General features: G+C 39.1%; 1 protein-coding gene and 1 non-coding gene across 2 annotated transcripts in view; one reads left to right on the top strand and one right to left on the bottom strand.

Annotated features, from left to right (window-relative positions):
• The window catches only part of CDADC1 (cytidine and dCMP deaminase domain containing 1), a 63,956-nt gene extending 52,465 nt beyond the window's left edge, over positions 1-11,491 (top strand). The window contains exons 8-10 of the mRNA XM_042781724.1: positions 3,467-3,656; positions 10,286-10,346; positions 11,487-11,491. Coding sequence (XP_042637658.1) covers positions 3,467-3,656; positions 10,286-10,346; positions 11,487-11,491 — 256 coding nt within the window. The remainder of the gene's footprint in view (positions 1-3,466; positions 3,657-10,285; positions 10,347-11,486) is intronic.
• Positions 5,609-5,669, bottom strand: LOC122150521. Its single transcript, XR_006163710.1, has one exon. It is a non-coding gene; the product is annotated as a small nucleolar RNA SNORD48 (small nucleolar RNA).
• Positions 11,492-24,442: the final 12,951 nt, after the last annotated feature.

The following is a 24,442-nucleotide window of genomic DNA, read 5'->3' as shown; positions in this document are numbered from 1 at the left end:
ATTGCATTGAATGTATAGATTGCTTTGGGTAGAATTGACATTTTCACAATGTTCAATTTTCCTATCCACGAGCATGGGATGTTCTTCCATTTATGTAGATCTCTTATGGTTTCTTAAAGTAGTTTTTTATAGTTTTCTTTTTACAAGTCTTTGGTGTCTCTGGTAAGATTTATTCCCAAGTATTTTATTTTTTTGGTAGCTATTATTGGGCAATCCTACTTCCATAGTGATACTGCCTCGGAAACCCAAGGAGGGGTTGCTATGAGTCGGGGCCGACTCGAGGGCAAATAACAACAACAACAACATTGTAAACAGTATTGATTTCCTTATTTCTTTTTCAGCAATCTTTTTGCCGGTGTAGGGGAATCCAACTGATTTTTGGATGTTGATCTTGTATCCTGCCACAATGCTAAATCTCTCAATTAGTTCCAGTAGGTTTTTGACTGAGTCTCTTGGGTTTTCTAGGTATAGGATCATATCATCAGTAAATAGGGATAGTTTGACCTCTTCCTTACCAATTTGGATGTCTTTGATTTCCCTTTCTTGCCTTATGGCCCTGGCTAGGACTTCCAGTACAATGTTGAATAGAATTGGTGATAGGGGGCATCCTTGTCTGGTTTCTGTTCCTACAGTGTTTCTACGGAGAAATTATACAGTATCCTTTGTATGGGACTGTTTGCTTCTTATACAGTATCCTTTGTATGGGACTGTTTGCTTCTCTCTTTCTCTCTCTCTCTCTGCATCCAGGATTCTTTCTGTACCTGTACTTTTGGACAGCCTGATTATGATGTGTCCTTGTGTATATCTCTTTGAGTTTATGCTCCTTGGGGTTCTTTGAACTTCTTGAATTTGTAGATTCATGACCTTTGTTAGATTGGGGATATTTTCTGTCATTATTTCTTCAAATATTCTTTCTGGCCCTTTCTCTCTCATCTCCTCCTTGCAGTCCCATGATGCATAGATTAGGTCTCTTGTTGTCCCATAATTCCATTAAACTGACCTTAATCTTCTTGAGCCACTTATTGTTTTGCTCTTCAGCATCTGAATTTTGACTCTCTTTTCCTCAAATTCACTGGTTCTGCTGCCTGATTAAATCTGTTGGTAAGTCCTTCAATTGTATGTCTTATTTCAGTTATTGTCCCTTTCAGTTGCAGTATCTCTTTTTTTAGATCTTTATTTTGTTCTTGAAATATTTTCCTTATTTCTTTTAGCTTTTTGCCTATTTTTCCCTTAGTTCTTTAATAATGTTTAAGATTGCTATATTCTTCCATTTTTTTCATTATTTGCTTATCACTAGATGTGCTTTAATTCCCTTTGTCATATTCATTTGGATGAGCCATTGTTTCACTGTTCTTTGTGTGTCTTTTGATATTTTGGTGGGGCACTGGAATTTTGAGGGTATGGACTTACTCAGTTTTCCCCAGTGTTTGGTGTTTTTGCCCACACTACTTTTTTCAAGAAACTCTTGGGTGGCAGAGCCTTTGGCCTTTGCTTACCATTTCCTCTCCCTTTCTGTGATAGTTCCTTCTAGTTCCCTGGTTTGATTGGGATTTGGAAGTTCCAGATCTTATTTTTTAACTTTCATCTCTCTCAGACACACCAGAGAACATGCTGTGATCAGTCTGTCCATCGGCAGGCACTGCCACTCAGGTGCTAATCAGCCTGTCCACCAAGGGGCACAGTACCCTCTCTGGTTATTATTACTCCCTTCCTTTCTCTATTTCAGCAATTAAATTTTCAGTCAGAAAACCCACACTGAAAGGGCCCTCTTTGAGGTTGTATGTAGCCCTATCATTTTGCGTGAGGTTTCCTTCCCTGCTTTAAGGGGGCTGCTTATATCTGAGCTGGCATTCATGTGAAGCACAGACAGACTTTCCTCTCTCTCAGGAAGAGGAGGGGCTAGCACTCCCAAGAAGGACCTCTGAGAGATCTGTCTTGTTGGGTTTAGAGCCCCAGTGGTCCTGTGGTGGTTGGGAGATAAGTCTCCACTTAGGTGACCCACCTCCTGTCTCCACTGTAGGGAACCTTCAGTAGGAAGGTTCAGCAGCCAACAGTTACTACTTGAGAAAGGGAGTAGTCCCAATCCATATGGATCTCCAGAGCCTGCCTCATAGTGTGTTACCTGTGGGTGTAGCCTCCATGAAAGATGCCTGTTTCCTAGTGCATAGCAGCCTCAGTCAGCAGTCCTCAGTGCCGAATGTAAGTGGGAACAGATAGACCCAAACTGATCTCCAGGGAGGTCTGCCTGTTGATTTCAGAGGCTTGAGCTATGGGTGCACAGGGACGGAGGTAGAGGGCTGAGCATGAGAGCAGACTCCAATCTATTGCGGAGACCTTCTGTAGAAGTTTGCAGCAACCTGGCAACCAATAATGACCAGGTTGGGGAATGGGAGTAACGCTCTGATCAAATTCCCATGGAAGTCTGTCTTGTTTCTGTCAGAGCCCCCTGGTAGATTGATGGGTGTGAGTGCAGCCTCCACTCAAGACTTGCTTCCTAGCAGATAGCAGCCTCAGCCGCAGTCCTTAGCACCAACCTAATGGAGGCACAGACAGACCTGAACTGACTCCCTACGAGATCTGTCTTGTTGGTTTTGGAGTCCGAGCTATGGGGTACACAAGGAAGTGGTAGAGTGTTTACTATGGGAGCAGACTGTATGAGCCTTCTGTTGCAATTTGAAGTAGGCTTGTAGCCAACAGTGTCCAGTTGGGGAAAGTGCTAGCACACTCCAAACAGACTCACCAGGGCAGTCTGCCTTTTTGATTTTGGGGCAGAAGCTTGGGTTCCTTTCTTTTGTAGAGGCAGGGGCTATGATATGTAGGAAAGCAGGCTCTTTTTCTAGGGCCACTACCCCAGGTCTTAGTAACCAGTAGCCCACGTGGTTGAGGGAGGGGCAGGGACAATGGGAGAAGTGATTTTCCTGCTGGATGTGACTTGTTGTTGACTTGTTGATTCTTGCCTGTCTGCAGTTCCCCAGTACTTTCCTGTGCTCCCTGATTCATAGTCCCTCAAAGCCAAGCATCATTTCCTTGTTGTATTTCTTGTATTTGTAAGGAAAGTCAGAATGATAGCTTATTTATTCTGCCGTCTTACCAGACTTCTCTCTTTTGATATCTGTTTCTTTCTATTTTCACTTACTTTGTAATCTAATACTGGACATTTTACCAATTGCTTGCATCAGTAAATGAATTTTAGTTATGATAATTACCATGCCCAAGTTGTACTATAACATTTTTTTTTAGATATTTCATCCATATTATTTATTTATTATTTTGTGAGTTTTTACATATTTTGAACTTTCATTAGTTCAGCAAGCATAAGGCTTGATTATTGTTTGTGATGTTGTAAATTTGTTTAAAGCAGCTCAATTTCAGTGTTTAAAGATTTCTCTCAGAAAAAAAAAAAAAAAAAACTTGTTCTTTTGGGAACTACCTTCCTGGTATTAAAAAAAAAATTTTTTTTTTCTAGGTGTCAAGAAATAAAACCAGAAGAAAGAAGCATGATTTTTGTGACAAAGTGCCCGTGTGATGAGTGTGTACCTTTAATTAAAGGTGCTGGCATAAAACAAATATATGCAGGGGACGTAGATGTTGGAAAAAAGAAGGCAGACATTTCTTACATGAGATTTGGAGAACTTGAGGGTGTTAGCAAATTTACAGTAAGTAGATAGTTTTTCAAGGCATACTTTCTATGATATTGTTAAGTATCATTACATATTTTAAATTAGTGATTCCTACCCTTTTAAAGGGGAGCTCTGGTAGCATAGTGCGTAAGGCACTTGACAGCTAACCAGAAGGCTGGCGGTTCAAACCCACCAGCCACTCCTCAGAAGGAAAATGGGGCAATCTACTTCTGTAGTGATACTGCCTCAGAAATCCAAGGAGGGGTTGCTATGAGTTGGGTCCAACTCGACAGCACATAACAACAACAACAACCCTTTTAAAGAGTTTCAAGAGACTTGTTGTTGAGTTTATTTTTATGTGTAAGCACTTACTAATAACCAATGTTCATGAGGAGAGAGTTGCATACTGACCTTTTGTATGAGCCAGTGGGACCTTTGGATGCCATCTGGTGGCTGATAAATTTTTGGACTCACTTTTCCTTTTTCCCTGCTGGCTTGGAATAGTGGAAAGAGGTGAAAATATTTTAAGATTACCCAGAAGACAGGGTCATATACACATATTTTCTCATGAGAAAAATCAGGAAGAATACTTAGAATTTCACATTTGGTATTTCAAAAAAAAAGATTGAGGCACTGAGGTAATTGTAATTCATGGAAAAATTCCACTTTTTTTTATTTCATTTTTTTAAAACTTTTTTATTTTGGAACGATCTCAGGCATATATAAAAGTTGCAAAAACAGTGCAATTTGAACATTTTTTTCACTGGAAATATTTGAGAATAAGTTGCTGACATGATACTAAATCACCCTCAAATACTTTATCGTATATTTCCTCCAACAAAATGTTCTCCTACATAACCATAATTCAAGCACCAAAATCAGGAAATTAACATTGATGCATTATTACCATTTAATCCACATATTCTATTAAAGTTTCACCAGTTGTTCTAGTATGTTGCTTTTTATGATATCCAATCATTTAATCCTAGCATCTGATATAAAATTTATATAGTAGAATTTGCAATGAGTAGTAACAGCCTGTAATATAATAGAACTGTTTATAAAGGTCATCTTCACATTCCTATTATCTAATCAGTTTGTGAAAGGGGTTCCTGAAATTTGTAAGTCACCTAATGTTTATTAAACTATGTATATGTGTGTGTGTGTGTGTGTGTGTTTAAATGTTTTTAATATATGAACATAGTATCCAGTTTCTGTGTGTGTATGAAGTACCACAAATTTTCACCACTTTATTTTTATCTTGTAATTTTGCTTTATTTCCCCAATTGTTTCATTTAAAGTTTATCACAGCTTAATGTTTAAGAGAGGGTGATATGGAATTGAAAGATGAGAGAGAGAGGAAAGATGCCTCTCTTTTGCAAAAATATGAAAAGCATACATCCAGTTAATCAAAGAGAACTCTCCAGTTCTATGTTTTTGTTTTCTATCTCTTCATTACTCCTAGAAAGTGGGAAGAAATAAGTTTTTAAGAGTCTCAGCATAAAGGTTAAATAACCTACAGCTGCAAGACTGCAACTGATAGGCTACTGTGAAGTCTGAAGTATCTTGCTTAGTGGATGATTTTAGTAGCTCTTCAATTGTAAGGAGAGTGAAGAGATCAGAAGAATGTAAGACAAGGGCAAGAGAAGTAGGAGGAGGCAGGAAGACTGAGGGAAAAGTCCCTGTGGTAAAGATGGTGCAAGAAATGGTGCAAGAAGTTGACAGTACTTCTGGGTGTGGAGGAGGGGTAGATTGTAATCATTAGGTCTTCAATCATCAAGTTAATGCAGACACTCTCAGACGGGACACTGTCCTGGCTGAGCGTTCAGGGCTCTCATACTTTATCCAAAGTTGATACCTTGGTGGATGTTTTAAAATTTCTAAAAGATGAGAAATGAGATACTGGGATGAAGGATTACTAAGGGCTCCTGCCCATCAGCTTCTTCCCAAGTCCAGGTACTAGAGCTCCTGGCCCCGGGGGTAGGGGATGTCAGTGCATTGTGGTGATGGCATCAGCGAGACACTCAGAATCACCTGGGGTCATCATCATCCTCTTTTTACTCCTTTGATAAAGCTTTTGATGATCTCAAGTATTTAATTTTTAGGAGGTCCCAGTTATCTGTTTTCTGTTGTTTGTGTATTTGTAATTGTGATTGATAATCTGTTTCTAAAGAAAATTACATTCCATCATTTTGTTCCTACATTATCTTCTAGACACTCGGTAGTTTTAGCTTTAACATTTAGCTCTTTGATGCATTTTGTGTTGACACACAAACTTAACTGCCACAGGGGCTATTGTAAATGGTATTATTTTCTTGATTTCTTTTTCAGAGTTCTCCTTGTTAGTATAAAAGAACGCAACTGATTTTTGCATGTTGATCTTGTATCCTGCCACTTTGCTGAATGTTTCTATTAGATCCAGTAGCTTTCTTGTGAAATCTTTGGGATTTTCTACTTATAAGATCATATCATCTGCAAATAGATATGGTTTTATTTCTTTCCAATCTGGATACCCTTTATTTTCCTTTCTTGCCTTAATGCTCTGGCTAGGTCTTCTAGTACAATATTGACTAAGAGGGATGCTAATGGGCATCCTTGTCTTATTCCTGTACTCAAAGGAAGGCTGTCAGTCTATACAGAAATTATATATTTTATGTAGTTAAATCTATTGATCTTTTCATTTTTTAATATCTACTATTATTCTTCTGATTTTACTCTCTCTTATTTGGAGGGGTATTTTCTTTCCATGTTTATTGGGTTTTATGTGTCATATTTAATGATTCTTGATTCAAGGCTACATGGAGTGGGAGGAGGAGATTTCAAATTACATAGTCCCTGCCTACACTCTTAGAAATTCTGATACACTTCATTTTTTTTTTTTTTAATTGTGATTTGGGTGAAAGTTTACAGAGCAAATTTACTTTCCGGGAGCTCTGGTAGCATAGTGGCTAAGACACTTGCCTGCTAACCAGACGGCTGGCGGTTCATACCCACCAGCCACTCCTCGGAAGGAAGGTCGGGCAATCCTACTTCCGTAGTGATACTGCCTCGGAAACCCAAGGAGGGGTCGCTATGAGTCGGGGCCGACTCGAAGGCACATAACAACAACAACAACACAGCAGTTCACATACGCTTTGTGTCATGACATTGACTGCAATTTCCCACAATGCAACAGCTCTTTTCCCACTTCCTCCCCATAGTTACCTCTTCCCTGTGTCCTTCCCTCCCATGCACTCCTGCCCCCTGAGCTGTCTCCCTGTGCATACACAGCCTTTCTTTTCTCCCATGATTGTTCTCTCCAAGGAGCGTTATCTACCTAATATAAATGTTCAGCTCATATGTCTTTTGTTTGGCTGGAAGCCACAGAAGTGGCTTTAATTCCAGATCTGAAGGGCAACTACTGGCCATAGTCTCAGGGGTTTGATACACTTTACTTTGATGGTTGTGTGTATGGACAAATGCTATGATGATGGATTATATGTTGTAGATGTGAACATTGTAGAGACAGAAGACAAGATTGAGAACCATCAGAGATTAATTTGGTATTTGAATTAAAGTGTGAATTTTACTTAATGTTTTCCCCCAAATAATAGCTTTTCTCAGCCCTATTTATTTAATAATTCTTCTTCTCTCCTTTGAGATCTGCTTTTGGGTTATCTTTTCTCTTCTGTGGTTGATGTGTTCATATATTCATTCATTTTATTGAATATCTACTATGTACCAAGCCTGATTGTTAGGGAGATAGACAGTAGTATGTAATACTGACACAAAGAATCTTATCTATTCTTTCACTAGTTTGATTAATTTTGCTTTATAAAAATTTTAATATGTTATTGAGCACATTCTCACTCAATATTTGACTGTTTATATAACTTTTTGGACCCAGAGTCCCAAACTCCATGGAAAGCCTCATTGGAGTGTTACAGAACCCTCTTAGACTTTAAACTAGACAGATGGTGTATTTTTTGAAAGGGAAAAATGTGTTAGGAACATACATTTCTGTATGATTGCAAAGGAATAAAAGGATTCAGTATAAATTTCTGCTTCTCAGATAACCTAAAACCAAATCAAACCCACTGCCATCAAGTTGATTACAATTCATAGCAACCCTCATTGAGTTTCTGAACCAGTAAATCTTTATGGAAGTAGATTGCCTGATCTTCTTTCCGTGGAGTGGCTGGTGGATTTGAACCACCAGCCTTCTGGTTAGCAGTCACATGCCTTAGGGACTGTGCTAGAAGGGATTTATGAGTTCTGCAATAGTTTTAGGAGTTTTGGTGGCATAGTGCCTAAGGTATTTGGCTGCTAACCAGAAGGTTGGTGGATCAAACCTACCAGCCACTCCTTGGAAGGAAGGTTGGGCAATCTGTTTCCATAGTGATACTGCCTCAGATACCCAAGGAGGGGTCGCTATGAGTCAGATCCCACTAGATGGCAGTGTGTGTGTAATAGTTTTAAATTTTGTGTTTTCATTTGAAAGATAACCTAAAAGATAATTTCATCTCTAACAGAGTAGAAAATTACTTTCTTTAGTGATAATTCAAAATTGAAATATAATTATCATAAGGCAAATACTTATAAGTTGATTTTCTCAAATTATGTTCCATAAACATATTATTGGGAGTCTGGGAGAATTATTCGTTTGTTTCAGAATTGTTATTTTAAAGGAGTATGTGGTTGTCCTATGCCATCAAGTCAGTTTCACCTCATAGGGGCTCTAGGACAGAGTAAAATTGCCCATAGTGTTTTCTAGGCTGAAATCTTTATGGGAGCAGATCGTCAGGTCTTTTGTCTCGCAAAACTCCTGGTGGGTTTGAACCACTGATCTTTCAGTTAATAGCAGAGTGCTTAACTGTTGGCCCACCATGACTCCTAAAGGAGTATACCAAAAAAAAAAAAAAACTCACTGCCATCCAGTCGGACCGACTCATAGCGACCCCTCCTTGGGTTTCCGAGGCGATATCACTCTGGAAGTAGATTGCCCAACCTTCCTTCCTAGGAGTGGCTGGTGGGTTTGAACCACCAGTATTCTGGTTAGCAGTCAAATGCCTTAGGCGCTATGCCACCAGAGCTCCCTAAAGGAGTATACATAACATTATTTAAGTTTGAAGAATACAATAGACAGAAACAACTTTGAAGTGTTTGTTCATATATATATACATATATATATACATATATATATATATATATACACACACACACACACACATACCCTCAAATAATTTTTAGTTCTAAAATTCAGCATTATTGACTTTTATTTTGTCTGCCCAAATTATTGGATTTTAGTTGTTTGGCATGTTTTGAAACATGCTTTTTCTTTTTAAATACATAACTTCTGCCCCTTATAAATCCTCTTCTCTTTCCTAGTGCCAGCCCTAGCATTTTGTTTCTTTAGGTGACCAGCTGGATCTAAATGTCTGCCCTTTCCCTGGATTTTTAAATATTTGGTAAAATGTTTGTCTGGAGTCTCATGCCCCCTCAAGGCCCAGTATGTTAACTAAGTGGTGTGATTAACTACCTGCTGCTGATAGGAGAGGCTTCCAGTGATTGGGCACACAAGTATGTCATTCTGGGCACGATGCCAGGGCCTTTTGGGTTAAGGCCTTAGTAATTGTAATGCAGGGAATTTCTAGGAATGGCTGTGCTATGAGATAATGATTACACTCAGTTTTTCTTATTTACTCCTCCAATAATATCTGTAACACTTGGGAATCTTGTGGCTTCCTTTTTTTTTTTTTTCCCGAATGGTTGAGAAGGAAAATAATAATCAGAGGAACCCTATAACATGATATGATATAAACATATTGTATGATATATAAAGTCCAACCTGCAAATGCCAGAACTTGTGTAAGTCAGAAACCTGTCAGCAAAAGAAAACTCAAATATTTTCCACTAGTGGAGAACAATGGAAAAGTGGAAAGACTGTACCCTGTCGAAGGCAGAAAACTTGTGAGACCTGGAAAAACAAGGCAGTCCCATCGGGTTCCGGCTCTCACAGGTTCCACTGTAATAACTATGTTTAAAGGCAAAGTAATCTTGGTCATATTTTCATCCTTTAATATTTAGGCCTTCCCTAAGGTCCTATAGGAACTAGGGGGGCTCTGGTAGCGTAGTGCCTAAGGCATTTGACTGCTAACCAGAAGGCTGGTGGTTCAAACTCACCAGCCACTCCTTGGAAGGAAGGTTGGGTAATCTACTTCTGTAGTGATACCGCTTCGGAAACCCAAGGAGGGGTTGCTATGAGTCGGGTCCGACTCAATGGCAGCGTGTTTCTTGATAAGACCTAGAGATATAATATCATGTGGTAGAAATTCTGTAGTACTGTGCATGGACAGTAGAAAACCCAGGTTCTAATTCCATTGCTGCCCTTGATTAGAGTATAACCTTGGGCAAGTCACTACACTCTTCTGGTCTTCTACTTCCTTACTTGTAAAATGAACATGAAGGATCTTTAAGGTCTTGCCTTCTTTATGAGCATTGATTCTGATCTCAGGGGTCAAGTTCAGGATTATTCAAGGTGACATTAGGATTTTGTTGGTATGGACGTGCTGGCTCCTTCTTCTTATTTTTTATAAGCTGTTTTGGTATTTAAAAAATAAAGTGATGAAATGCTGTTTACTAAACCCTTTTAAACATATAGATGCTATGTTTGTGCTCTCTTCTAGTGGCAGCTGACTCCCTCAGGAGAGTGTGGTCTTGAACAAAATGAGCTTGAAAGGAGACAGAGTAAGTATTTACAAGTTTTATATTGACATTAGCTTTGTTGCTGAGAGAAAGGATACATAGTGAATTTTAATGATCAGATGGTTATAGATGGAACATACTCTTTTTGCAGATTAGATTTTTGTCATACAATTTGTTCACAACATTTGTGTATCTGCTATATGGCAGGTGCTAGGGAAAGTGCTAGTTAGTAATTACTCCTATAGAATCTACAGTTTCATACACATTAATTATGTACAAATTGAATTTATAAATTATGCTTATCTAAAAGTATAAACATGTTCTTCCATACCAAAGTGAAAGCCTCTTGGGCAACTAAAAGGAAAAATATATATATTTAGTACAGATGGCTCTAAGGCCAAATTAAACTCTGGTAGCGTAGTGCCTAAGGCACCTGACTGCTAACCAGAAGGCTGGCAGTTCAAACCCACCAGCCATTCCCTGGAAGGAAGGTTGGGTAATCTACTTCCAGTGATACTGCCTCAGAAACCCAAGGAGGGGTCGCTACGAGTTGGGTCATCTCGACGGCACATAACAATAACAGCATGTGGTTACTAGAATAAATCTACATTTAACTAGATTGATTAGAGAATCGAAATGGTCTTGTTGTTTTAACTAAGAGTTATCCCAGCTACTGTAAATGAATTACCAGTCTTCAAAGGTTTATCATTTGCATATTAACACAAGATAGTTTGGATGTCATATAATCTTTGGAGATCTTATAATTTCTTGTTGTTGTTGTTGTTATGTGCCGTCGAGTCGGACCCGACTCATAGCGACCCCTACTTGGGTTTCTGAGGCTGTATCACTACAGAAGTAGATTACCCCATCTTCCTTCCGAGGAGTGGCTGGTGGGTTTGAACCTCCAGCCTTCTGGTTAGCAGTAAAGTGCCTTAGGCACTACATTACCACAACTCTTTAGGTGTTCCGTTTTGACCATTAGTTACCACTGTACAATATTATAAAAAATATCAGCTATAGTATCTTTCTCATTGTTTGGATTCTAGATAAATGGAAGTTTACTATAATAAGGAAAATGTTTTTGATAATATTGAAAAACTGGTATGATTATCTTGAAAAATTCAGGAAATAGAACATCTCCATAAAAATGATTTCTATGTGAATATCTTGATTTTTCTGTAGTCTGAATTATTTTATTCAAATAGTAAATTTTTTATCTACAGTCTAGAAAAAAAGACGTAGCCACTGTGTCTTTCCATCTTTTCAAAAGCTTATCAGAAAAAAACTGATCAGGAAAAGAAATATGTGAATCTGATTAAGGAACGTATATTCATTTACAGTGTTTGAAGGGGTCAATTAATAGATCCCTAACATTATGGAAAGAATACAAAAACACTAACCATAAAAATATTAATTAATTTCTCTACATTAAATTTAAGAACATCTGTTCATCCAAGGAAGTGCAAACACAAGCCATAGAATAGGAAAAGATATTTGCCACATATAATTGACAAAGGGCTTGTATTCAGAATTTATTATTCCCAAATCACTAAGGAAAAGGAGGACAGGACTGTGGTTAGAAATCAGGATATTGGAAAGGGCTTAGTGATTGAGAAGAACAAGAGGAAGGCTTCTAGCTTGCTGGCAGTGTTTTACTTATTGACCTGGGTGATGGTTAACTGTGTGTTTGTTTTGTGACAGTTCATTGAACTGTGAGTTTATGTTTCATACGCATTTTTTAATAAGTAGGACAAAGACAAAGCATAAAATAATTTGATAGAAATAAGACCAATGTTTTAGTAATCACAATAAATATAAAAGGGACTGAACTTGCCCATTAAAGATATAGTCAGGTTATTTAAAGAAACAAAATTCAACTACAAGAGAAACATGTAAAACATAAGGCTTGGAAAGAAAAAGAGTGGAAGAAGAAATATCAGGCAAATATTAATGCAGTAAATATGGAGTAGCTCTATTAAAAGCAGGCAAAATAGAATTGAATATATGAAGAATCTTCACACGATGAAAAGTTTCAATCCATCAGTGTTGTTGTTGTTGTTATGTGCCATTGAGTAGGATCCAACTCAAAGCGACCCCTCCTTGAGTTTTCGAGGTGGTATCACTACGGAAATAGATTGCCCAACCTTCCTTCTGAGGAGTGGCTGATGGGTTTGAACTGCCAGCCTTCTGGTTAGCAGTCAAATGCCTTAGGCACTATCCATTAGTAAGGTATAATAATTCTACAATTATATGGACCTCATATATAGCCTCAATATGTGTGTGTGTGTGTGTGTGTGTATATATATATATATATATATATATATATATACACACACACTTATAAAATAGTAGAATTACTAAATAACAAATTATTTTGTGGTAGATAAATCTACCACAATTGTTGTAAATTTTAACACACCATTGACCGTGATTAGCAAATATATTACAGGTTTGTCCAATACAAAAACAAAGCTTGATTTAATACACACACATGGACATGTACCCAATAATAGAGAAAACATTTTATTTTCAAGAACACTTTCATATTGATCAAATATTACTCCACAAAGCATATCTACATAATTTTTAAAGAATTAATATTATGTAGACCTGGTTGTCTGATCACAAAACAATTAAGTTAGAATCAATAATTTAAAAACTAGACTTATAAAACCCATAGGTTTGATTTTAAAACATGCTTCTAAATAATTTCTGTGCCAAAGAAAAAAGCTATAGTAGAAGTTAAAAACTTTTGGACGTAAATGATAATTAAAATACTACACTTCGGAATTGATGGTATACAAAAAAAAAAAAAAACCTAATACATTTCTGGAAAAGAAAATTAAGATGGGGAATATGCCTCTAATGTCAAGACTTATGAAAGAAGCTGTAGTAATTGATGACAGAGAGGCCTCTGCTGAACCATGGTACAGCACAGAGAGCTCAGAAATAGACCCATGTATTTATGGAAACTTTATGTGTTACTGAGATGGCAATGCAGATCTTAGGGGCAAGAATACTCATAGATGGCACTGGGAAATTGGTTATCCATGTAGGATACATGACAAACCAGAAAACCAGTTGCTGTTAAGTCCGTTCCAACTCATGGTGACCCCAATTGTATCACAGTAAAACTGTGCTCCATGGGGTTTTTCAATGGCCAAGTTTTTGGAAGTAGATTACCAGGCCTTTCTTCCAAGGTGCCTCTGGGTAGATTCACATCTCCAACCTTTTGGTTGGCAGCTGAGTACGTTAACTGTTTGCATCACTAAGGAAGGAACTCCACATGGAGGATGAATAAGTGCATTCTTGTTTCTTCCAGTCTAATAATAATAATGTTTTGCCCCCAAAAGTTTTATGCATCGTTGGCCATACACTGTTAAGTGAATTGCATTTTTAAAAGTTCAGCTACTGTATTACCTCACCATGAGTTATAAAATCTGCTCTACCACAGTTGAGAATTTGAAGACAAAATAAAATGAATGTTCCTTTAATGTAAGCATTGTTTTCATCTTACAACCCTTATGGTGGAAACAAATACCCATATTTTAAAGTGATGTTTCCCTGATGTTTCTTCTTGAATTCTAGATGGTGTGTTGAGTCCTATACTTCTGAAAGAAGAACAGCACCAAAACAAGAAGCTTTGTCTTGGAAACCACTAAGAAGTCTTCTCTAACTTGGAACCAAGGCCAAGAATTTTTATTGAACTTTTAAAAGTCAGCCTTGTTAACTCAGAAAATAAGGATGAATTTTGTAAATAATGGAAAGGATTTTTTAAGGGAGATAATTTATTACTAGCAAATGAATGATGTTAATGAGAATATTTTTATTTTAGATTTTTGTGTTTTCCATTTAGTATATCTTTTATTACATTAAATGAGTAGCAGTAATTTAATGAGAGTGATTTAAATCACCCGTAGGGATGATTGGTTTCTATTTTTCTTGAATTTATATTAGCCAGTATGAAACAAACTGATTTGCTGGAGGTCACATCTCAGCAGGGAATAGTACCCCTTTTTGAGAAATACAAAGGGTGCCAGTTAGTAAACGGCTCCACAGAAATAAATCACAACCTTGCCATCTTTTAAGAGTCAGAGGATGGCTAACCAAAAGGTCACATTTGTACCCAAAGCATTGTAATAATCAGAATTTACTTGATTAGGAGTGACTCACATAAATAAAGTTAGAAGGCCTGGTCTCCATTTTAAAAGTATATTTCTAAAAAGGCTATTAATTTTTCCTAAATCTTTTACTATGTAGAAATCACAATGATTTGTTGGACACTAGGGTATTGTAAAGGAACTCTTTTGGTGCAGTGGTTAAAGCATTTGGCTACCAATCAGAAGCTCAGTGGTTCAAACCTACAAGCCACTCCGTGGGAGAAAGCTCAGCCAATCTGCTTCCAGAGACATTTATAATTTATAATCTTGGAAACCTTATGAGGCAGTTCTACTGTGTCCTGAAGGGAATTGACTTGATGGCAGTGGGTTTGATTTTTTTGGTTTAGGGTATTAGATCACTGATTTGGGGGTAGCAATAGGAGGAGATTATTATTCCTAGACTGTTAAAATCACCAATAATGAGCCTCAAACTTGGATAAAATTTTAATGGAGGAGATACATTTTAGTCTGGAGTATGAAAACTAGTCTTTTAAAAATACCATTCATAAAAGGCTGTTCATTTTTTCCCTTCCCTATAATTAACATGGACTATCTCATGGTTTTGAACTTACAGAAGATTTAAAAAAAAAAAAAACATTTCCAAACTTTAAGAATATTGACACAGTTTTGAGAATACTTTGGTAAGTGCTATTAAATCTAAATCACTCTTTTTAATTACCCTCATTTTTATTTGCTGAGGAGGTTGCAGAAAACTAGTCCAAAGATCACTGCACATGTATTATGCTTTCATAGGGTTGGGGAGGGAGTTACAGTGGCCCATTGCCCACTGACTTGGGACATAACATAACATCATGAGAAACAACTCACTGGACTGGATATGTGGATGTCATGGAATGAATTGCATCCCTCTAAAATGTGTGTCAACTTGGCCAGGTCAAGATTCCCAGTATTGTGTGGTTAGCTTCCATTTTGTGGTCTGATATAATTATGTTCCTTTTGGTGGTATATTGTAAATCCTAACCTCTGAATGTTAATGGGGCAGCATTAATGCGGGTTCCATCTTAAGTCATAGGTATTCAAGAGAGCATGACTCAAGTTACACCCTTACTCAAGTCACACTCATGGTTGAGTCATACCTTTTATCTTACAAGAAATAAAAGGAGAAGTGACCAGAGAGAAGGGACCTGACTACCACCAAGGAAGGAGAGCTAGGAGCAAAGTACGTCCTTTGGACCCAGAGTCCCTACCCTGAGAACCTCCTAGACCCAGGGGAAGATGGATGTCTTCCAAGGAACGCCAGGCCCACAGAGGTTGAATGGAGTCAAGAACCTTCCCCCTGAGCCAGCAAAGAAAGAAAGCCTTCCCCTACAGCTGGCACCCTCAATTCAGACTTCTAGTGTCCTAAACTATAAGAGAATAAATACACTAAGACGTACACAAGAAAAAAGAACAACTGTGGGAAATGCTATAACATAAAATTTTATGTATATGAGCTCTGGTGGTGTAGTAGTTAAAGTATTCAACTGCTAACCAAAGGTGGTGTCGGTTTGAACCCACGAGTCACCCTGTGGGAGAACAATGAGGCAGTCTACTTCTGTAAAGATATACAGCCTTGGAAACCCTATAGGTCAGTTCTGCTCTGTCCTAAAGGGTTGCTACAAGTCAGAATGGACTCAATGGCAGTGGGTTTGACTTGGTATACAATTTTGCAACAACCACCAAAACATGAATTATGTAGATAGATACGGATACATATATGTATAAAGAAAGGTTATGTGAAAGTAAGTGCATGTGGATGTATAGGTGTATCTGTAGGCATATGTTTATACACAGTTATATGTGCTGCCTATATATCCACATCTATAACAAACCACATAGGGGGCCCAGTTATGGAGGCTTCCTAGACATATCCAGACAACTTGTTGGATTGGTTTACAGGGATAAAAGCCTTGAGACCATACTCTTGGGGGGCAGCTTAGTCAATTAATGTAACAACTCACAAAGATAATGTTCTACATCTTAGATTGGTGAGTAGCATCTGGGTTCTTAAAAGCTTGCAAGTGGCCATCTAAGATACAACTGTTGGTTTCTACTCATATGGAGCAAAAGAGAATGAAGGAACTCAGAGGTTCAAAGAAGAAACTAATCCATGAGACTAACAGTCCACAGGAACCACATCTTCTGACCTGAGACCAGAAGAACTAGATGGTGCCTGGGTACCACTACCAACTGTCTGGCTAGGGATACAATAAATGGATTCCAGATAGAACAGAAGGAAAATGTAGAACAAAACTCAAAATCTTGAAAAAGGCTGGATCTGCTGGACCAATGGAGACCAGAAGAACTCCTGAGATAACCTTTCAATAGGAAATTGAAGCTATTTCTTCAGGTCACCTTTCAGCCAATTGATTATCTTAAAAAATAAACAGTATCACCCTGAGCAATGTGCTCCCTTAAACAACTATATGAGACCAAACATTCGACATTTACCCAAAAGCAAAGGTGGGAAGGCAAGGAGCGGCAGGGAAGCTAAATCAATGGAAACAAACAGAATGGAAATAATGAGAATGCTGACACATTGTGAAAATCGTAACCAATGTCATGGAACAATTTGCATAAAAACTGTTAATTTTCTGTGTGAACTTTCCTACGACAAAATATAGTACTATGGGGAACAAAAAAGAGAGAATTAAGTAGAGAGAAGGAACCTGACTACCCCCACAAAAAGAAGAGCTGGGAGAGGAGTGTGTCCTTTGGACCTGGGATGCTGCTCTGAGAACCTCCTAGACCCGGGGGAAGATGGAGGCCAAGACACATGGAGATCTCCAAAGAATTCCAGGCCCACAGATGTTGAAAGGAGAAGAGGTCTTCCCCCAGTGCCAAAAGAGAGAGAGAAAGTCTTCCCCTACAGCTGAAACTCTGAATTCGGACTTCTAGCCTCCTAAACGGGAGCTCTGGTAGCATAGTGGCTAAGACACTTGCCTGCTAACCAGACGGCTGGCGGTTCAAACCCACCAGCCACTCCTCGGAAGGAAGGTTGGGCAATCCTACTTCCGTAGTGATACTGCCTCAGAAACCCAAGGAGGGGTTGCTATGAGTTGGGTTTGACTTGACGGCACATAACAACAACAACAACAACAGCCTCCTAAACTGTGAGAGAGTAAATTTGTTTGTTAAAGCCATCCATTTGTAGTATTTCTGTTCTAGCAGCATTAGATAACTAAGACATGGAGGCAATCATGTGTGCTTTTGTTTTCATTTCTTACCTTTCCATGGCACCACATGGCCTCAGAGGGCCTCCCTCTTGGTCTCTCAGAATTGCACATAGGACCTCTCTGGAGTGGGGTCAAATGTTGACTGAATGCCCCCTACTTATGCAGCTGCCTGGTAGGTGGTTTGGGAGCTCAAAAGTTGAGAACTGCTGTAAGTATTTTAACTTAGATGTAGGGCATAGAATAGGGAAGGAGGGGAGATGTTACCCTTAAATAAGTAACACTAATTTTAAAACAACTAGTTAAAATGCACTGAGATTGTTTACCCCAAAATTGCTTCAATATATTGATTATATGTGCTTAAGTTCTTCTTGGTTTTGTTGTTTGTTGCTAGTATGTCAACTACACTAAATATTTTCCAAATTAGTCAGCAATTAATTTCTAAGAACCAAAAGTCTGATATAGTGCCTGGTTTATGGAGTTATGTGTTGAGCGTTGGGTGTGATGAGAGAAGGGAGAAGCATACAAATGGGAATAGCAATGATTTGGGAACAGAAAATTGTTATTTCCATAGCACCATTAAAATGTATAGCTGATCAGATTTCAACAATTTGAGGTAAGCTCTATGAGGGCAGGGCTATACGTATATAACTGTTGAATCCCAGTGCCTGGCACATAATAGACATCTAATAAATATTTGTTGATTGAGTGGCTGCTAGACACTCCCTGAGGATGTAGAGATGTATAAGAAATGCCCCTTGATCTCAGTAAGTCCAGTGGAAGATAACAAGCATGAAATCAAGCAGTTAAGAGTGTGGTCCCTGGACCAGCAGCATTAGCATCACTTGGGTATTTGTTAGCAATGCAAATTCTTGGGGCCCACCCCAGACCTATTGAATCAGAAACTCTGGGAGGTAGGGCCCAGCAGTCTGTTTTCACAAGCCCTCTAGGTGATTCTGATGAACTCCATGGTTAAGAACCACCAATGTGGGTATAACTATAGCAGCACTGGTGGCCCAGAAGAGGACATGCAAACATCTGGTGAGTCATGGAGAAGTGAAGGTGGAAATGCTTGAGATGGGCCCCGAAGGGGACAGAGCGGTGGCCAGGCATACAGTGGGGGCACGATGAACTTCTGAGAGAAAGTGATGGAGACTGATAGCCACATGGGGAAATGGGAAAGGAAGAGACTGGGGATGCAAGAATTGCTGAGCTCTTCCAAGAGGCCACCAGGGATTGGAGAAGCTATGTGTAGCAATACTGAGTAAGATGTTCCCACAATCAAGAGCCTTCATCCTTTAGCCTGAAGATTCAGAATTTCACTTAAAAAATACAGTGTCTTTCTTAATTTCAATGATTAGGAGGATAATAGTAAATCCACAACTTGTAAAGAATAGCTGTACTGTTTGTTTACTGCCAAAGTGACAATACACTGTGCTGACATTAGTTAGAATGAGCTATGAAGCAAAACATCAAATTTGCATGCTCACAGGTGGTACCCAGGAAGCCATTAGCAAAAGGGTGCCAATCACCAATATGGAGTGCTCCATTTTATCACGTCCTTCCAGTCAGATCCTGAACACAATAGCACATAGAAAGTAGCTTTTATTACTACAAACAGAAACAAATAGCATATAACAGGATGAGAAGTAACCCTTGACTCAAAAGCTGGCCAGGCAGAGATGACGACTCTTCCACACACACCCAACTTTGTGTTGTGAGTGAGGGACTTACATGGAACAGTCAACCTATGTGCCCCATTCCATTCCCACATGATCACCCTAGAAGGATGGGGGGGTGCTCAGACACACCCTGGCACCCTGCCCAGAATTGTATTGCTCACCCTGCTAACATTTAGACAAGCTATTAGCCTTTAGGGGCAAGGGGAGCAGTGGTTTGTTTGGAAACCTAAAGATGCTAGCAGAGGGAGGAACAGGGAAGGCTGCCCAGGCTTGTCTGAGGACTGCCTCCTCACATAAGCATTAGCCTAGTTCACTCTACATGAGTAACGTACACAGGGTTATGCATCTTGTCATGGTATTGTGCTGAAGCTATTTCTTTTATCTGGAACAGAAAACTTGGTTTGTTTCTCAGTATTTAGTGAACTTGAAAATACATCATCACTCAGGCCTCCGTGTTTTATACATGATCAGGTCTGCTCTAGGGTCTACCACAAAAATCTGCCTTTGACACACTTTACAGCAAGTGGCATGAAACACCAATGTTTAAAAATCCTGTATTGCCAAATGTGTCTTTTTGGGATTTATCTGAAAAAGGTATCTCCTTGAAGACTAAGGGGTGCCTCACCCAAGCTTTGGTATTTTCAATTGCCTCTTAAGCATGTGAGAGCTGGTAAGCAAATAAGGAAAAGGAAGACTGAAGAAGAATTGATCCTTTTGAGTTGTGGTGTTGGCGAAGAATGCTGAAAGTACCATGGACTGCCAAAAAAACTAACAAATCTGTCCTGGAAGAAGTGGAGCTGGAGTGCTTCTTGGAAGCAAGAATGGCCAGACTTCTTTTGACCTACTTTGGTCATGTTGTCAGAAGAGACCATTCCCTGGAGAAAGATCTCATGTTGGTAAAGTGGAGGGTCAATGAAAAAGGGGAAGGCCCTCAACAAGATGGACTGACACAGTGGCTGCAACGATGGGCTCAGGTATAGCAAGGATTATGAGGCTGGCACAGGACTGGGCGGTATTTCATTCTGTTGTACATGGGGTCGCTATGAGTTGGAGACAACTTGATGGCACCTAACAACAAGTTGCTCTTGAGTCTATTCCAACTCATGGCACCCCATGTGTGTCAATGGCTGATTTTTTTTTTTTTTAAGTACATTGTCAGACCTTTCTTCTGAAGCATGTCTGAGTGGCTTTGAACCTCCAACCTTTCAATTAGCAACTAAGAGTGTTAACTGTGCCATTATAAGTAAAACCAAAGAAGAGTTGATGCTTTTGTGTTGTGGTATTGGCAAAGAATGCTGAAAGTGCTGCTGGCTACTAAAAGAACTAACAAACCTGTCCTAGAAGAAGTGCAGCTGAATACTCTTTGGAAGCGAGAATGGCCAGACTTTGTCTCACCTACTCTGGTCATGTTGTCAAAAGGGACCATTCCCTGGAGAAGGATGTCATGCTGTAAAGCGGAGGGTCAACGAAGGAGGGGAAGACTTCAACAAGGTGGATTGACACAGTGGCTACAATGATGGGCTCAGGTATAGTAGGGCTCATGACGATGGCACAGGACTGGGCAGTGTTTGGTTCTGTTGTACGTGGGGTCACTGTGAGTTGGACACAACTCGACAGTACATAACAACAAATAACAAGTGATAATTTTCATAATGAGAAAATATAACCAGCTGCTCTAACACAGGATGACTCAGTTCTGGTTGAAATGGGAGGTTGACTGGGCCAGAATTTTTGAGGATTTCCTGGTTTCCTTGTAGCTGACCTGAATGGCCTGCTGTCCAGTTGTACTCTGGTTGATTATACAGCATAGTGTAGGACGTGTCCTAACTTGAGTCATGGAGATGTAGCTGAGATTCTGAGTTACAGCTCACGCCTCTGGCAGGTAGTCCTCTGTTTTTGCTGGCTAACATTTAGACTTAAGGAATCATTTATTTATTCAACTCCTCGAAACCTTGTGCTAAACTTTTAATGTAAGTGCTTGAAATGGAAATGGTATGATTTAATTTGGACAATATTTAAATAGGAAATTGAGTTCTCAATGTTAAATTTTCACAAAATTGAATTTTGAAAAACTTAATAAAACTTAATAAATTTGTTGAGTAGGAAATTAAAAAAAAAAAAAATCTTTGTTTTCCAGAGTTGACCATGTACCTTTACCTCCTCGCATAAGTTTACTAGCTATGAGATGTTGACAGTTCTAGCTGAGTAACAGGAAAACCCTTTACTGATATTCTGGAGCAGTTGTACTAGCTTTGTTAGTGTCTTATGAGGCAAAATCAATGTAGACCAGAGTGTCTCAAACCTGGGCACTGTTGACATTTAGGGCCAATGATTCTTTGTGGTGGGGGCTGTCCTGTTTGGCATCATCCTGGCCTCGACTCACTAGATGCCAGTAGCGCATGTGCACACGCATGCACACACACACACAGACAAACATACATGTACATGCTGCCCCAATGTGACATACAAAAATGTTCACTGGGGGGCAAAATCAGTCCCAGGTGAAGACCACTGAAGTAAAGCATCAAGTGAGTATTTAACTACAAATGCCATACTGTATGACCTAAGTGTCATCTCACCTGGTGTAACAGTGGCACCCAATACTTGGGGTCAGGTATCAAAATCTGACAATAAGAAATACCATGCTATCGTCTTTGAGAGATCTTAAATTAGGCTAAGGGTGAGTTAGGTAAAGGCAGTTAATAAGCTCTCCTCCAACATTAATTAGGAGGGAAAAAAAGGCTATAACCCATATTTTTGTCTTTTTTTTTTTTTTTCATATTACCAATACATGTGAATCGGCCAGACCGTTTTGTAAACTCATCAACCAGCAATAATTTTCATACCTGTCTCCAAAGGGTAATGGCAAGTCTATAGAGTTTACTATGTTTGCCAGGGCCGTACATAAACCAAACAAAATTTATTTGTGGAGTAGGACTTGGTCACAGCAAAATAGCATATAGAAACCAATCTGACTTGCTTTTCTCTAAAGCAGAGAATTGAATCTATTCGGTTCCTAGTAAGGAGTTCCTGGGTGGCACAAAGGGTTAAGCTCTGAACCTGTTAATTGAACAGTTGGTGGTTTGAACCCACAGTGAAAGCTCTCTGGACTACAGTTCTACTCTGACAAACATTGGGGCACCGTGAGTTGGGATTGACTCAATGGCAAATGGTTGGTTGATTGGTTTCTATAGAAGTTGAATACTTGCCACATGGCCCCATATGGCATACCCTCTGTGGTTCATTTTGCAAGAATGGAGCACACCAGCATGATCAAATTTTGTCTTATTGATTGACCAAGTAGGCCTTTAATTCACTGTATCAGCATTTGCCATGTATCTTTAAGACCATGGTTATTTGTAATGAAATTACTGTTGATCATAAAATTCATGAGAACTATTTAATATTGTGCAGAATTTTTCTATAATTTAGGCCAATTTATTGAGTATTTTGTACCTGAGAAAAACAAGCCCTTTTTACCAGTTGAAAATGAGGCACATTTAAAATGGAATACCGATTCGAGCACATAACAACAACATGCATAATTTAAGGAGCGCTGGTGGCTCAGTGTAAGGCATTTGACTGCTAACCAGAAGGTTGGCAGTTCAAATCCACCAGCCACTCCATGGAAGGAAGATGGGGCAATTAACTTCTGTAAAGATTTACTGCCTTGGAAACCCAATGGAGGTTGCTATGAGTTGGAATCGACTTGATGGCTTTGGGTATCCATAACTTAATTTGTAAACCAGTCCATAAAAATGTATTTACTATATCCAGTGAATTGCATTTAAGTAGATTTGAAGGGACCTTAGAGCTTGTTTGTTGAGTATAACTCCTCTCACAGATCTGGAAATGAAAGGGTCCAGAAGGTGAAAAGATCCCACTTATTAATGGTCTGGTAGCTCTTCTCACTTTACAATATCCTTTCACTTTTCTTTCTCTAGTCATGTTTGTGCCCTGGAAGTACTAGTTCAAAATGTTTCTAGGACCTAATTCAAGGTTTTTTGCTTTTTTTTTCCTTTCTATTTTTAGGTTGGTTTTTCAATGTATGTTAATTTCAACATGTATGTTACAGTAATAAATTCAAGGACTTCTATTTTAAATTTAGTCATTTTTTTTTTTTTTTTAAATTATAAGCTCTATAAACCTTACTTTGAAACAACAGTCTTGCCCTATCCAATACATCACTTCCTCCCAGAGGCAACCAGGCTCAACTCTTCTAACTGATTCTATATGTATTTATCAGCTTACCAAATGACATGCTGTGGTAGTTAAGGTTATGAGTCAATTTGGTTGGGCCTGGTTTTGAGTGGTTAGGCAGCTGGATGTAGTTATTCCCCACGGTGAGTTTGGTAACCAACTCCATGGTGGAATCTACTGGAGCAGCTGAGTAGCTGCCTTAGGGATGTGGTCCACTCCCAGTATATAAGGACAAGCTTTACAAAGCTGCACCTTTTTGGCACGCTTGGACCCTGCATTGTAGCTGAGTTGTCATTGAACAGCCTGCCATGCCCTGCCAATCTTGGGACTTTTAAAAGACTTGAATCAATGTCCTGCTGTGTGGTTTGGTAATATTGGGACTGTGCCTTTTTACTTGGTGACCTTGGGTTTGTCAGCCTCAGCAGCCAGCAGCTGCCTGAGTGAAGAAAGCCTCTGACTTCAGTGGGCCGGGAGCAGGAGGCAGAGCTGAAGCTCAAGGCTGAGAGGATTTCACCCAGCCCCTAGAGCATGGCACTTTGACCTCAGACTTCTAGCCTCCAAAACTGTAAGAGTATAAACTAACTCCTGTTTGTTCAAGCCATCACATTTGTGTTATTGCTGTCAGAGCAGTACTGTTGTTATTGTTATGTGCCATCCAGTCAGAACCGACTCATAGTAACCCCTCCTTGGGTTTCCGAGGTATTGTCATTACAGAAGTAGATTGCCCAACCTTCCTTCTGAGGAGTGGCTGATGGGCTTGAACTGCCAGCCTTCTGGTTAGCAGTCAACTGCCTTAGGCACTATGCTACCAGAGCTCCTCAGAGCAGCACTAGGTAACCAAAACACATGCTTATAATTGTCCCTTAATAGTTTTTCAATTTTAGCCATTATCTTTTTAATTTCTGTTATGGAAAAGGTGTTGT

This window comes from Orycteropus afer, unplaced genomic scaffold (assembly GCF_000298275.1).
Source record: "Orycteropus afer afer isolate SDZICR_OR568_19922 unplaced genomic scaffold, OryAfe1.0 scaffold00157, whole genome shotgun sequence".
Lineage (NCBI taxonomy): Eukaryota > Metazoa > Chordata > Mammalia > Tubulidentata > Orycteropodidae > Orycteropus > Orycteropus afer.
Note: the sequence above shows the minus strand (reverse complement) of the source record. Positions and strands in the feature narration are given on the sequence as shown.